This window comes from Bufo gargarizans, chromosome 3 (assembly GCF_014858855.1).
Source record: "Bufo gargarizans isolate SCDJY-AF-19 chromosome 3, ASM1485885v1, whole genome shotgun sequence".
In the NCBI taxonomy this organism is placed as follows: domain Eukaryota; kingdom Metazoa; phylum Chordata; class Amphibia; order Anura; family Bufonidae; genus Bufo; species Bufo gargarizans.
Genome location: NC_058082.1, coordinates 457217186 through 457233942, shown reverse-complemented (window position 1 = coordinate 457233942; position 16757 = coordinate 457217186). Strand labels below are relative to the sequence as shown.

General features: G+C 42.8%; 1 protein-coding gene across 1 annotated transcript in view; it reads right to left on the bottom strand.

The window, feature by feature from the left end:
* Window positions 1-14722, bottom strand: part of LOC122932278 (amine oxidase [flavin-containing]-like) — a 34769-nt gene extending 20047 nt beyond the window's left edge. The window contains exons 1-2 of the mRNA XM_044286607.1: window positions 14696-14722; window positions 14462-14553 (exon numbers count right to left, since the gene is read on the bottom strand). Of these exons, the coding sequence (XP_044142542.1) occupies window positions 14462-14553; window positions 14696-14716 (113 nt within the window). The 5' untranslated portion in view covers window positions 14717-14722. The remainder of the gene's footprint in view (window positions 1-14461; window positions 14554-14695) is intronic.
* Window positions 14723-16757: the final 2035 nt, after the last annotated feature.

The following is a 16757-nucleotide window of genomic DNA, read 5'->3' as shown; positions in this document are numbered from 1 at the left end:
GATCACCCCTATGATCGCCCCTGTCAATCACTAGTGAAAGGAAAAAAGTGATCAGTGCAAACTGTCACTTTTTTTTTTCACTGGTATTGACTGTTAGGTTTTAGGATAGTTTAGGCCCCTTGGTTAGGTAGTTTAGGGATCAGTTAGCGCCCAGCCCACCACACCGCAGTCCCTTATTCGCTGATTAGCGTATCGCTAATCAGCATTTGTACTTTTATAGTATCTGGAAGTGATCAAAACTGATCACGGTCAGATCTATAATTGTATTAGTGTCACTTTAGTTCGCCCTCCACCCAAAACGCAGTGTTTGCCTGGTCGCCCACACATGCGTTCACCCACGCCCGCCCCACCGCAGTGACAAAAAATATATTTTTTTGATCACTGCACATTCACTTTACACGCGCTTCAGCGATAAAAAAATCAGTTTTGATATTTTTTATCAACCGCAGCGACCTCCGGTACTTCGCTAGCCTCCCATTTGTAAGACAGGCTTGCTTTTTTTCTTGGGTAGTCTCAGGGAATACCCCTAAATTTAGTTGCCCAAATGTCAAACAGGGGGTATTCTTCTGAAGAGGCCTACAGGCTTCTGACCCAGTCGGATGAGGAATGGGAACCCTCATCTGATGAATCTAGCGGGTCAGAATAAGCAGTGGCTCTCTGACCCAAAGTTCGGACGAGGAGGCTGAGGTCCCTGATAGCACCAGGCGTACCCGGCCCCGTGTCGCTAGACCGCAGGTTGCGCAGTATCCGCTTCAAGAGCAGCAGAGTGGGGCTGGTGCTGTCGGATTACGTGGTGAGGCATACACCAGCAGCGCAGCCCTTCCTGGACCTAGTACCAGCACTGCCGTAGAACATGGTGAAGTAGCGAGCACCAGAAGGGCAGTTGAAGCTGGTACGGTGGCACGTGCAGTAGTGACCCCGTCGCAGCCACTGCAAAGACGTGCCCGTAGAGCCCCTAGAATCCCTGAGGTGCTGGCAAACCCTGATTGGCAGTCCCCAACTTCAGCCGCACCTGTAGTTCGGGTTGAGACAGCTCAGATTGGTTCGGCCCTGGGATTTTTTGAGCTGTTCTTGACTGCGGAGCTCTTAGACTTAGTTGTGGCAGAAACAAATCGGTATGCCACACAATTTATAACCGCTAACCCGGGAAGCTTTTATGCCCAGCCTTTCCGGTGGAAACCAGTCCAAGTTTCCGAAATTAAATTTTTTTTGGGCCTTCTCCTCAACATGGGTCTAACGAAAAAGCATGAATTGCGGTCATATTGGTCCACGAACACAATTCATCACATGCCCATGTTCTCTGCTGCTATGTCCAGGACACGATTTGAGACCATCCTGCATTTCCTGCACTTTAGCGACAACACCGGGGGCAGAGGGCCGCATTGTGTAACGAAGAACTGCTCGCGGTGAAATGGAGAGACAAGCGTGACGTTTACATGCTCTCCTCCATTCACGCAGACACACGACAATACAAATTTAGCGAGCAACCCGTGTCATTGAAAAGCCCCTCTCGGTCCACGACTATAACCTTCACATGGGAGGGGTGGACTTCAATGACCAGATGTTGTCTCCGTATTTAGTTTCCCGCAGAACCAGACGCTGGTATAAGAAGGTGTCTGTATATTTGATTCAATTGGCTCTGTATAATAGTTTTGTTCTCTACAGTAAGGCTGGGAGAACACGATCCTTCCTCAAATTTCAGGAAGAGATCATCGAGAGCCTCCTGTACCCAGGAGGTTCCGTGGCCCCATCCACCAGTGTAGTTAGCCGTCTACACGAGCGACATTTCCCCAATGTCGTTGCTGGTACCTCAACCCAACCGTCACCCCGAAAAAGATGTCGTGTCTGTAGCAGGAGTGGAATAAGGCGTGACACCCGCTATTTCTGTCCTGACTGTCCTGACCACCCTGCCCTATGCTTAGGGGAGTGTTTCCGGAAGTACCACACACAGGTACACCTAGCATAGGGATCACATCTCCCCAGGACAGGCACACAGGGCTATTAGGGCCCATTCACTCACAGCTGCTGCAAACGTCTCCTTTCACCTGGGACAAAGTGCATAACGCACTTCGCTACATCTTTGGGCGATTTGCGCTTTGCACATTGACCCATGGGGAAGGAGAGGTTTGTTCTATAAAGGTTAAAAAAAAACAAAAAAAAAAAAACACCAGTAAGCAAAAAGGTTAATGTTTAGTTCAAAAAGTTAAAGTTTATATGTTCTGTTCCAAAGTTAATAAAATTATTGTGTTGCGGCCTGGTTTTTTCTTTCTTTTTATTTTTTTTTTACCTTCCAGGTGGACCAACCGATCGACTAGCTGCAGCACTGATGTGCTTTCTGACAGAAGCATTGCGCTGCTGTCAGATTACATGCAAGTCGGCGTATGCGGCACTGCAAGACGAGATTTCTACTCTGCAGTTAAAGATACGTTTGCCAAGGCATACAAGCTGAGGAGGAGGCGGCGTTCCTATGCTTTGGCACTTTGTATATAAAAAATAAAATAAAAATTCCCGGCAATGATTTATTCATCCACATCGATTGATGTGAATGGAGAAATCTGGTTTGCCAGGGCATACGAGCTAAGTGGGTATGGATGTTGGGCGGAGCTCCTATGTCCTGGCAGACGCCTTTCCCCTCCTTTTTTTTTTTTTGGCAGAGATTTTTTCATCCACATTGATCGATGTGAATGAAGAAATCTGTGCCGTTCATTTTTTTCTTTCAGCCCAGAGGCTGAACGGAAAAAAAAATCTCATTACCTGTATGCTCAATATAAGGAGAATAGCAGAAACTCCTAATGCTGGCCATACATGTAATGATTGCGGAGACCCTCAAATGCCAGGGCAGTACAAACACCCCACAACTGACCCCATTTTGGAAAGAAGACACCCCAAGGTATTCGCTGAGGAGCATATTGAGTCCATGAAAGATTTAAATTTTTGTCCCAAGTTAGCGGAAAGTGAGACTTTGTGCGAAAAAACAACAAAAAAATCAATTTCCGCTAGCTTATGCCCAAAAAAAAAAATTCTATGAACTCGCCAGGCCCCTCATTAAATACCTTGGGGTGTCTTCTTTCCAAAGCGGGGTCACATGTGGGGTATTTATACTGCCCTGGCTTTTTAGGGGCCCTAAAGCGTGAGAAGAAGTCTGGGATCCAAATATCTAAAAATGCCCTCCTAAAAGGAATTTGGGCACCTTTGCGCATCTAGGCTACAAAAAAGTGTCACACATGTGGTATCGCCGTACTCAGGAGAAGCTGGGGAATGTGTTTTGGGGTGTCATTTTACATATACCCATGCTGGGTGAGATAAATATCTTGGTCAAATGCCAACTTTGTATAAAAAAATTGGAAAAGTTGTCTTTTGCCAAGATATTTCTCTCACCCAGCATGGTCATATGTAAAATGACACCCCAAAACACATTCCCCAACTTCTCCTGAGTACGGCAATACCAGATGTGTGACACTTTTTTGCAGCCAAGGTGGGCAAAGGGACCCACATTCCAAAGTGCACCTTTCGGATTTCACCGGTCATTTTTTACAGATTTTGATTGCAAAGTACTTCTCACACATATGGGCCCCTAAATTGCCAGGGCAGTATAACTACGCCACAAGTGACCCCATTTTGGAAAGAAGACACCCCAAGGTATTCCGTGAGGGGCACGGCGAGTTCCTAGAATTTTTTATTTTTTGTCGCAAGTTAGTGGAATATGAGACTTTGTAAGGAAAAAAGAAAAATAAAAATCATCATTTTCTGCTAACTTGTGACAAAAAATAAAAAATTCTAGGAACTCGTAGTGCCCCTCACGGAATACCTTGGGGTGTCTTCTTTCCAAAATGGGGTCACTTGTGGCATAGTTATAATGCCCTGGCAATTTAGGGGCCCAAATGTGTGAGAAGTACTTTGCAATCAAAATGTGTAAAAAATGGCCTGCAAAATCCGAAAGGTGCACTTTGGAATATGTGCCCCTTTGCCCACCTTGGCTGCAAAAAAGTGTCACACCTCTGGTATCGCCGTACTCAGGAGAAGTTGGGGAATGTGTTTTGGGGTGTCATTTTACATATACCCATGCTGGGTGAGATAAATATCTTGGTCAAATGCCAACTTTGTATAAAAAAATTGGAAAAGTTGTCTTTTGCCAAGATATTTCTCTCACCCAGCATGGTTATATGTAAAATGACACCCCAAAACACATTCCCCAACTTCTCCTGAGTACGGCGATACCAGATGTGTGACACTTTTTTGCAGCCTAGGTGGGCAAAGGGACCCACATTCCAAAGTGCAGCTTTCGGATTTCACCGGTCATTTTTTACAGATTTTGATTGCAAACTACTTCTCACACATATGGGCCCCTAAATTGCCAGGGCAGTATAACTACGCCACAAGTGACCCCATTTTGGAAAGAAGACACCCCAAGGTATTCCGTGAGAGGCATGGCGAGTTCCTAGAATTTTTTATTTTTTGTCGCAAGTTAGTGGAATATGAGACTTTGTAAGGAAAAAAGAAAAATAAAAATCATCATTTTCTGCTAACTTGTGACAAAAAATAAAAAATTCTAGGAACTCGTAGTGCCCCTCACGGAATACCTTGGGGTGTCTTCTTTCCAAAATGGGGTCACTTGTGGCATAGTTATAATGCCCTGGCAATTTAGGGGCCCAAATGTGTGAGAAGTACTTTGCAATCAAAATGTGTAAAAAATGGCCTGCAAAATCCGAAAGGTGCACTTTGGAATATGTGCCCCTTTGCCCACCTTGGCTGCAAAAAAGTGTCACACCTCTGGTATCGCCGTACTCAGGAGAAGTTGGGGAATGTGTTTTGGGGTGTCATTTTACATATAACCATGCTGGGTGAGAGAAATATCTTGGCAAAAGACAACTTTTCCAATTTTTTTATACAAAGTTGGCATTTGACCAAGATATTTATCTCACCCAGCATGGGTATATGTAAAATGACACCCCAAAACACATTCCCCAAATTCTCCTGAGTACGGCGATACCAGATGTGTGACACTTTTTTGCCGCCAAGGTGGGCAAAGGGGCACATATTCCAAAGTGCACCTTTCGGATTTTGCAGGCCATTTTTTACACATTTTGATTGCAAAGTACTTCTCACACATTTGGGCCCCTAAATTGCCAGGGCAGTATAACTACGCCACAAGTGACCCCATTTTGGAAAGAAGACACCCCAAGGTATTCCGTGAGAGGCATGGCGAGTTCCTAGAATTTTTTATTTTTTGTCGCAAGTTAGTGGAATATGAGACTTTGTAAGAAAAAAATAAAAAATTAAAACAATCATCATTTTCCGCTAACTTGTGACAAAAAATAAAAAGTTCTATTAACTCACTATGCCCATCAGCGAATACCTTAGGGTGTCTACTTTCCGAAATGGGGTCATTTGTGGGTTTTTTCTACTGTTTGGGCATTGTAGAACCTCAGGAAACATGACAGGTGCTCAGAAAGTCAGAGCTGCTTCAAAAAGCGGAAATTCACATTTTTGTACCATAGTTTGTAAACGCTATAACTTTTACCCAAACCATTTTTTTTTGCCCAAACATTTTTTTTTTTATCAAAGACATGTAGAACAATAAATTTTGCGAAAAATTTATATATGGATGTCGTTTTTTTTTGCAAAATTTTACAGCTGAAAGTGAAAAATGTCATTTTTTTGAAAGAAAATTGTTACATTTCGATTAATAACAAAAAAAGTAAAAATGTCAGCAGCAATGAAATACCACCAAATGAAAGCTCTATTAGTGAGAAGAAAAGGAGGTAAAATTCATTTGGGTGGTAAGTTGCATGACCGAGCAATAAACGGTGAAAGTAGTGTAGTGCAGAAGTGTAAAAAGTGGCCTGGTCATTAAGGGGGTTTTAGCTAGCGGGGTTGAAGTGGTTAAACATAGACCACTGTGAAAAGTGACAAAGATCACAAAATATCGCAAAAATGTAGAAGTTGCCATGGAAATGTTGCAATTGCCATGACCTGAGACATATTTACGACACCAAACTGATGCATCTGAATTCATAAACTACCCCATTGTATTGCCTATCTTTTAGCCCACAAAGCAATAATTTACTATCCTCCTCTGCTTGTTCAATGTCTGCACACAATTTATCATGAACTCTAAAATGGTGTTCAGAGCTAGTCATACTGTCATACCCTTTAAAAGAAAATCTCCATTAAAAATAAAAAAATCAGGGTGACATTTATTAAATGTATTACTTCCACATTTTTGGAGTAAACATTTTTTGGGGTGCTCCACTTTCAGAACTGGAGCGAGAATTACGTCAAGATTTCCATATAGATCACTTTGTGGACACATTTATCATTTGAGACATTTTAAAATGCACAAACGTTCTATCTTCACACCAGGCAACCCCTATGTGTACTTCCACTGAACGACAATGCACTTGCCTTAAATGTATTATTACGGTGAGCCATTTCATAAATTTGGCACAGGTATACATAGCAACTAGTATTGAGCGAGTCGAAATTAACAAAGTAGACATCGATCCAAATTACAGGAGAAATTCGATTTGTCACAAAGGCAAATTTTCTTGCGCGTCATGGTAACAAATTAATTTTTCCTGAAATGGCGGTAAACAAAAAATACATACTCCCCTCATCCATTTGATCGCGGAGAGGCCGTCATGGCCAACTTGATTGAAGAAAACACAGGAAATGTTGCACACGCTGATGTTAGATTTGGCACATTTTCTTCAATGAAGATGGCCATGATGGCCTCTCCACAATCAAATGGATGAGTTGAGTATGTACTCTTTTTTAAACCCCTGATTAACCCCTAAAAAGGCCTCAAGATGCCTCAGATGCTGCGATCAGCATTGAACACTGCATCTGAGGGGTTTAATGACGGGGGGCCATGTTATCGCCGTTCACTGTCATTCCACCCACTACATACAATTGGAATGTGATTCTTGACGAAGTACTTCATAACTAATCAAATTTCATGTCAAAGTTCCGCGAAGCAGCCGAATCAAATTTTTGAAAACTTTGCTCATCACTAATAACAACTCCAATCTAAAATCTAACTTCAAATACACCTACAATGATAAGTTTCCTCATAGTATTTATATACATTCCTTACCATTTTGTAAATGTTTTCAACTTTGTATTATTGCTGCATATTGTATACGCTATTGTTGTCTATTATACAATGCATTTTTACATTTTTCAGACCCTTTCACTTTTTTCACATTTTGTTATGCTTGTGGGTCTGTGCTAACAAAATAAAATTTTCATTCTGCACTCAATACCTCATAATGACAAGGTGAAAACAGAATGTTCTAAACTGTTGCTAATTTATTAAAAAGGAGGAAGTAAAATATTGCATTGACATAAGTATTCAGACTCATTACTCAGTATAGTAATGACTATCTCTGTTCTGTTCCTGTTGTAGCCAGTAGGTGAACTCTCCAGCGAGCTGAGCTGCCGGCATCTAGTTGCCATGGTAACTAGGCCGGCCCTCGTTTGCCGGAGCGCCAGCCAATCAGAAGTGATGCCAGGACACACAGTGTATGTGCAAGTAGGACAGTTGTCCCTAAGGCAATCCTGTCTTGTCTTGGCTGAGTACTTAGGCCCCTTTCACACGGGCGAGTTTTCCACGCGGGTGCAATGCGTGAGGTGAACGCATTGCACCTGCACTGAATCTGGACCCATTCGTTTCTATGGGTCTGTGCACATGAGCGTTGATTTTCACGCATCACTTGTGCGTTGCGTGAAAATCGCAGCAAGCTCTATTTTGTGCGATTTTCAAGCAACGCAGGCCCCATAGAAGTGAATAGGACTGCGTGAAAATCGCAAGCATCCGCAAGCAAGTGCCGATGCGGTGCGATTTTCACGCACGGTTGCTAGGAGACGATCTGGCTTAAGACCCGATCATTATTATTTTCCCTTATAACACGGGTATATTGAAAATAATAGCATTCTTAATACAGAATGAATAGTACAATAGGGCTGGAGGGGTTAAAAAAAAAAAAAAAATTTTTTAACTCACCTTAATCCACTTGATCGTGCAGCCCGGCTTCTCTTCTGTCTTCTTTCTTCAGGACCAGGGTAAAGGACCTGTGATGACGTCACTGCGGTCATCACATGGTCCGTCACATGATCCATCACCATGGTAAAAGATCATGTGATGAGCGCAGTGACGTCACCACAGGTCCTTTACCCAGGTCCTGAAGAAAGAAGCCGGTCTGCGCGATCAAGTGGATTAAGGTGAGTTATTTATTTAACCCCTCCAGCCCTATTGTACTATGCATTCTGTATTAAGAATGCTATTATTTTCCCTTATAACCATGTTATAAGGGAAAATAATGCAATCTACAGAACACCTAACCCAAACCTGAACTTCTGTGAAAAGTTCGGGTACCAAACATGCCGATTTTTCTCACGCGCGTGCAAAACGCATTACAATGTTTTGCACTCACGCAGGAAAATGGCGCATTTTCCCGCAACGCATTCGCATCTTATCCGAGCAAAAAACATGATGCCTGTGTGAAAGAGGCCTTAGGGTCAATGTCTTGTTGAAAGGTTAACATTTGGCCCAGCCAAAGGTCCAGAGCACACTGGATTAGGTTCTCATTAAGAATATCTCTGTACTTTGCTCAATTCAGTTTTCACATTCATTAGCCTGATCCAGCTACTAAAAACACCCCCATAGCATCATGATGCTACCACCATGCTTCACTGTAGGATTGGTATTGAGCAGGTGATGAGCACCTCCCTGATCCTCCTTCCTCCCGCCATGGGGAGTCTTGGCAAACAAGTGATCCCACACTCGGATATTCCGAGGAGCTATTTTCAGTGCCACTAATTGATTTGGGACTCTCGCCAAGCCCGCTTGAAGAGGGACATGAGGAGATCTTGTGCACTGATTCCCAAACTCTTGAGCATCCACAGTCAGAAGAAGATGACATTGGGGAACGGCAATTAGTGTTTCACGAGGTGGATGATCACTAACCCAACCTGGGAAGGTGGCAAGCCGAGCGAGGACAGCAGTATAGAGGGTGAGGGATCCGCAGCACCGCAACAGGCTGGAAGAGGTAGTGGGGTGGCAGAAGGTAGAAGGCGGGCCACACCAAACAGGCCCGTCACTGTTCCCTGAAGCACTCCCTTGCGGCAACCTCCCTTACTAAGAGGTAGGTGTTCTGCAGTCTGGCGCTTTTTTTTTTAGAAAGTGCAGACGATAAAAGAATTGTCTTTGCAACGTGCCAAAATGAGCAGTGGAATGAACACTGGCAACCTCACCACCACCAGCATGATCCGCCATATGGCATCAAACCACCCTAATAGGTGGGCCGAACACCTGGGTCCACAATCAGTGTCTGCGGGTCACACCACTGCCTCCTCTTCCCCTATGTTACGTTCTGGCTAATCCCCTATCCAAGACACAGGCCCAGATGCCTCCAGCCCTGCACCTGGACCTTCACAAGCACCATCAGCTAGCACATCCACTTCTGTGTCCCAGCGCAGCGTACAGATGTCCATACCCCAGGCCTTTGAATGAAAGCGCAAATACCCAGCCACCCACCCACTGGCTATAACACTAAATGCGCACCTTTCCAAATTGCTGGCTCTAGAAATGTTGCCATTTAGGCTTGTGGACACTAAGGCTTTCCGCAGCCTGATGTTCGTGGCCGTCCTTCGTTACTCAGTTCCCAGCCGACACTATTTTTCCTGGTGTGCCGTCCCCGCCTTTCAACAGCATGTGTCCCATAACATCATCCGTGCCCTGACCAACGCAGTTATTGGCAAGGTCCACTTAACGACTGACATATGGACAAGTGCTTTTGGCCAGGTACAGTACGCTATATTTCCATGACGGCACACTGGGTGAAAGTTGTGGAAGCCGTGAGCGAGTCGTACCCTTTTGTCAGAGCGGGTATTTAGTGCTGCTGGGGGCATAATAAGTGATAAACGCATCCGCCAGTCAACTAAAAATGCTGACAGGTTGACTCTAATCAAAATGAACAAGGCCTAATTTGCCCCTGACCTCTCTACTCCACCAGAGGAAAGCGGCTGAACATAAAGGTACTCTACTGTAAATTTGGCTTTTATAGTGTATTGAATACACTGTATTCCCATGCACCCCTTCCACCACAAAAAAGGGTATATGGTTCAATCCTCCTTTTCTCGTCCTCCATTACATCAACATGCTTATTAGGCTGCCCTCGCTCCTAATGTTTTAGAGGGTCAGCTCAGCAGCAGACCCTCACCCCTAATGTTTTAGAGGGTCACCAGCAGGCCCTCGCCCATAATGTTTTAGATGGTCAGATCAGCAGCAGGCCCTCACGCCTAATGTTTTAGATGGTCAGCTCAGCAGCAGACCCTCACCCCTAATGTTTTAGATGGTCAGATCAGCAGCAGGCCTTCACCCCTAATGTTTTAGATGGTCAGCTCAGCAGCAGACCCTCACCCCTAATGTTTTAGATAGTCAGATTAGCAGCAGGCCCTCGCCCCTAATGTTTTAGAGGGTCACCAGCAGGCCCTTGCTCCTAATGTTTTTGAGGGTCACCCAGCAGGCCATCAATCATAATTTTTCAAGGGTGTGTATGATGCCCTCCTTTATGTGTAATAAAGGGTGTATTGGCGTGCCGATTCCTTGTCATTTTTGGCATCACTTTCACTTGATATACAAGTAAATATACAGGAAAGAATGTTTCCTAACAATTTTTCCTCTAAAATCCATTTTATCTTCTGTTTTCTGCGTATTATTGTTAGTCTGTAAAAGTGGCGTACTACTCGGACAACATCGTTCCCAGCTGCGACCTTGGAGTCCAAGATGCATCCAGACATCCTCCCCATGCTGTTCCTGAACCATATCAGTGGTGTTTCCATCAATTTCTGACCTTTTCCTATGAACCAGACTTCCTCCCTTCTTCAAAGCAGAGGGTGCCTGGTTTAATGCTCTAGTTCTCCCATTGACTTCCATTGTGCTCTGTAGAGCACCTGAGCATCCCAAAGTGTTCTACTCGAGCACCCGAGCACTTTGGTGCTCGATCAACACTAAGAACAGTTCTGGCTGTTCCAATTGTCCAGTAACAAATTTTGGAGGCCACTGTGGTCTTGGCAACTTTCAGTGCAGCTGAACTTTTTTGTAACCGTCTCCAGATCTGCATCTCCACACAATCCAGTCTCTGTGCTCTACAGGCAGTTCTAGCCTATTCGTGGCTTTGTTTTTACTGATATGCATTGGCAGAGGTGTGTCTTTCCAAATCATGCCCAATTAACTGAATTTAACACAGGTGGACGCCTATTGTAATGAGCAGTGGATGTGAACCCACTATACCAAATTACTGGTTTGACCTTGGGCTAATGCTAATGGCCTTATCCTGGTGATTCCCCGATTTTCACTCTTTAACCCTTATAACGGGCCTTTGCTGCAGGGGACTCTCCAGGCAGACATAGTATATGCAATTCTTAAAACTAATCTGAGGTCAGGAATATATGATATTAGGTTTGGAGGGCACTCAACTATCTATTATTTGAGTGCCCTCCAAACAGGGGCGTAGCGTGGGGGGGGCCGGAGGGGCCGTTGCCCCGGGCGCCAAATTGCAGGGGGCGCCAGGCATCCGAAATTTCAATGAGGGCTACGGGAGCCTATGGCTCCCGTCCCCTCCGTTATGCCCCATAGGCTTCAGGCCACTAGGCCTGAAGCCTATAAGGCAGTAGAGGCGAGCGACGCAGGACTCGGTCACGATAACCTCACTGTGACCTCCTGCGTCGGGTCTCGCGAGATGACGCGATGACGCGGCGCAGGAAGGCACAGTGAGGCGTTCGTGACCGCCTGCGGCGGGAACAAGCGGGGTTGGAGATAGGTAAGTATTTTTTTTTTATGTTAACTTACCTAATTGCAGAGGCTCTGGCGGCAGTATGGGGGGTGGGAGAGGAGAGGAGAGGACTGGAGCAGAAAGGCTTCAATGGCATTGGCATAGTAATAAGAGGGGGACATTATATTAGCAAAGAGGGGGGCCAGTACATTAATAACAGAGGGGCCAGTACATTAATAATAAAGAGGGGGCCAGTACATTATTAATAAAAAGGGGGCCATTATATCAATAATAAAGAGGGGGCCAGTACATTATTAATAAAAAGGGGGCCATTATATTAATAATAAAGAGGGGGCCAGTACATTATTATTATTAATGTAATGACCCCCTCTTCATTATTAATGTAATGACCCCCTCTATATTATTAATATAATGGCCCCCTCTTTATTATTAATGTAATGGCCCCCTCTTTATTATTAATGTAATGGCCCCCTCTTTATTATTAATGTAATGGCCCCCTCTTTATTATTAATGTAATGGCCCCTCTTTATTATTAATGTAATGGCCCCCTCTTTATTATTAATGTAATGCCCCCTCTTTATTATTAATATAATGGCCCCCTCTTTATTATTAATATAATGACCCCCTCTTCATTATTAATGTAATGACCCCCTCTTTATTATTAATGTAATGGCCCCTCTTCATTATTAATGTAATGACCCCCTCTTTATTATTAATATAATGGCCCCTCTTTATTATTAATATAATGGCCCCTCTTTATTATTAATGTAATGGCCCCTCTTTATTATTAATATAATGGCCCCCTCTTTATTATTAATATAATGGCCCCCTCTTTATTATTAATGTAATGGCCCCTCTTTATTATTAATATAATGGCCCCCTCTTTATTATTAATGTAATGGCCCCTCTTTATTATTAATGTAATGGCCCCTCTTTATTATTAATGTAATGGCCCCTCTTTATTATTAATGTAATGGCCCCTCTTCATTATTAATATAATGACCCCATCTTTGTTATGAATGTAATGACCCCCTCTTTATTATTAATGTAATGACCCCCTCTTTGCTAATATAATGGCCCCCTCTTTGTTATTAAAGAGGGGGCCAGTACATTAATAATAAAGAGGGGGCCATTATAATATACAGGGGGAATGAAAGCTATCTGTCTGGCTCTAGCTCAGTATTGGGGGGCAGCAGGATGACAGTGTTGAAGGAAGGAGAGCATGATAGTAAAGTGAGGAACCTAAATTTTTTTCGGTGAAACTCTGCAGAGACGAGAAGCGGCTGAAAGAAGTTATCATGGCGGTCTTATCTCTGAATGAAGACGTCGAGGAGAGTCTACATCACAGGAGACGTCACTGGATGTAACAGGTATGGTGCGGTATTCTACTGTAATAATAATGTCCATCCACATATCTGTTTCATGGTAGGGTTGGGGGAGAAGATTGAGAATTTGGCCCATACTGCCGCATTCTGGCCCCAGACTTCAGGTCACACTGTACGTGTTCAGAATTCTGGGGCCTCACACCCATCTACTACATTATCTGTACTCAGAGGTGTAACATAGGACTGCTAGTGATCTACTACAGTATCTGTTAAAAGTGGCGTGCCTGGGGTAGGCGCGGGGGGGGGGGGGGGGCGCAATTTTTGGCTTGCCCCGGGTGCTGGCAACCCACGCTACGCCACTGCCTCCAAACCAAATATCATATATTCCTTTCTTTTATTTGATCGACAGTGGTTGTGTCATGGAGAGAGCACCTTATCTATAGATTTAGGTTTGTAGAGCCACTGGAGCTATTATACTAATCTGAGGTCAGGACAGGCAGCAAAGGGCCAGTATGGTAGACAAGCCAATGTCAGGACAGGCAGCGGAGTTGGTTAACAGGCAGTAATTCGATACGTGGGCAGACAACCAGAATGGCATACCTTCACTGGTAAACTAGGAACCTAAGCTAAGTAAGAGGACAGCCAGCATTTATAGCAAAAGCTGATTAACAATTAGAAACAGCCATGCAGCTGCACACAGAACAAGGAGAGGAAGGGAGTGGTGGTGAATGCAAAAATGGAAATAGTAGTTCAATGAATAATGCTCCTAATATAAGTAGTGGAGCAACAATGGACGCAGGCTGCCAATGTAACACCAATCAAGGTGTAGAAGTGCCTCAAAAATGATCAAGAGAAATGAAAGGCCCCCAGAGCTAAATTTCAAGTGTCATAGCAAAAGGTCTGAATACTTATGTCCATGCAACATTTTATTTTTTAATACATTTTCTAAAATATTTAAAGGCCATAACATAACAAAATGTGAAAAAAGTGAAAGGGTCTGAACTTTCCAAATGCATTGTATATGGAGAGATATAAACATTTAAAATGGTAACTGGGAATGGTGTGTCACAGGACTAGCTAAAATAAATGAAATTTATTTTTAATGAATGAATTAATTAAAGAATCTCTATGTAACCAACACGCACTTAACATTTACCTTCCTTTGAGTGTGTTCGTCACTTATTCATCTTTTAATTGGTTTTAATATTTTTATATGTATATATATATATATATATATATATATATTTTATAACAACTTTTTTGTTGTTTTTGTGATGGTGTGTACCATTTCATTGGAGATGTTATAATGTTCAATAATCAGGTAGCGTTATCACTTACGTAGTCCAGCATAATTTGTCAATAAGTTCTTTCATCGTTATTTTGTCCCATTCCTCGGCATGTGGTGCATTCCATGGAGCATCATTAGGAATCTGAAATAAACATTTTTAGAACATGTAAAATACAATTTACTATAAAAAAACATCATGATGGAGTTTTTTTCTTCCTCCCATCCCTTATGCATATAATTATGTTTGTTTTTTGTAATGATTATACTGTATAATAAATATTTACCTCCTTCCCCATTTCATCCATGGTTCTCCACAGATTATTATAATCCAGGTAGTTAATTGGGTTCCACATTGGAGGAAAGGAACCTTTAAAGGCATATGACTTACCCTAAAAACAGTGAAGTAAGAAATAAGTTATCAGCTCATGTGCAAACCTATTTAGTGCATGCATTGGTTTGTTAGAAAGAAGTTGAAGATAGATGAATTGCAATAATTAGTTGCTTGAGTTGTCATTTTAGATGCATTGAAACTCTAAAAAAGTGGGTGCAAAAGTGTATATAGTCTTTAATGCCTTTAAAGGAAAAATGTTATTCAATTTAAAAAAGTTATAGTTATAAGCTTCACCCAAAGATTTCCACTTTTAAAAGAAAGATTGAGAAAAAAAAAATACGAAGCCTTTATAGAAAAGACATGGGCGGACACGAGGGATCATGCTGATACTTTGATGTGCTGTTGATGTTTTGACGTTTGTGAGTATGATAAATACTATCACTTGTCACTTTATTACCGGTGTTTCACTATTGGTGCTTTCTCTCTTGGCCACAAACAGGAGGTTGAAATTTGAAGGAGAGGGCAATGATTGACTATATCGGACTTTTGCACTTCGCTCAACTGTAACTTGGATTGTCTCTGGAATTTACAGCAGCACGGTCTCCTATTTTGCGTTTTGTGGACTTATGGTGTGAATTGGACCCACCTCACCTAGAGACCTTCAGCGCTCAGAAAGGACAATGTCATTGGGAGTATTACACATTTGTCTAATTATATTTCACCCATACCACCACAGCTATGGCTACAAATGTCACTAAGACCACCACTCCAACACAGCTATATATTTCAGTAATCATGTCCTTCTCCTCCGCTTGATCCTCCTCCTCAAGCAGTCCAAACACTGACTATTCTCATACAACTCATTAACAGGAACACCTGGAATATCTTCCTTAGCAGTGTTAGAAGAAAATAATTTACCATACTGGCTCAAAATCATGGTATCAGACTCAGACGTAATCAATATCATCCTGTTGTAACTGAGATGATGAGAACATCATCAAGTCCACAATGTCACCTGCTTCCTCAGCTGTGGCCTTCTACTACTGTACAGAGGGCTGGTGCCAACAGTGCTGCTACTGCTTCTTGCACTACGGCCTCCCACATTCTCAATGGTGGATGATGTGGCATTAATGTTTCGTTTTACGTTATTGTATATTTAACATGATACGTATCAAGAAAAACAATCAGAAGTCGCAAAGTCTTTCCACTAAAAAGTACACTATAGAGTCCAGAACAATATGACTGTAACAATAAATGGCATCCACCCAAAAGTCATTACAGAACTATGATCTGTGGTTGATGCTCCTCTTACTGATTTGTTTAGCCAGTCCCTCTGGACTGGAGATGTTCCTGAAGACTGGACAGTTTATGTACCCATCCAAAATAAGGGTAAGAGGGAAGAAGCTGTAGTAGTAGCTAGTAGTAAAAATAATAGAAACCCTAATGAAAAGAAGAGAATCATGTCAAATTAATCTTATTGATTTCTTTGACTATGTTACAAAAGTGTTGGACTAAGGTGGCACCATGGATATACTATTATCGGGAAATAGACAACACAAATATCTCTTGCTGTATCAAATGGACAAGAAATTTAGAACTATTGTCTTCCCTAGATATAACGTAAATTATATAGGACGGGGTTATACATACTTTTATAAGGTAACTAATAGTATTGGTCGAAGCACCGAAGTGCTCGGGTGCTCGAGTAGAACACCTCGAGGTGCTTGGGTGCTATACAGAGCACCCGAGCACAATGGAAGTCAATGGGAGAACCCCAGCATTAAACCAGGCACCCCCTGCTCTGAAGAGGAGGGGGTGTCTGGTTCATAGGAAAAAGGTCAGAAATTGATGGAAACACCACTAAAATGGTTTGGGAACAGCATGGGGAGGATGTCTGGATGCATCTTGGACTCCCAGGTCGCTGCTGGGAACGATGTTGTCCAAGTAGTACGCCACTTTTACAGACTGACAAGAATACGCACCAAACCAAAGATAAAATCGATTTTAGAGGAAAA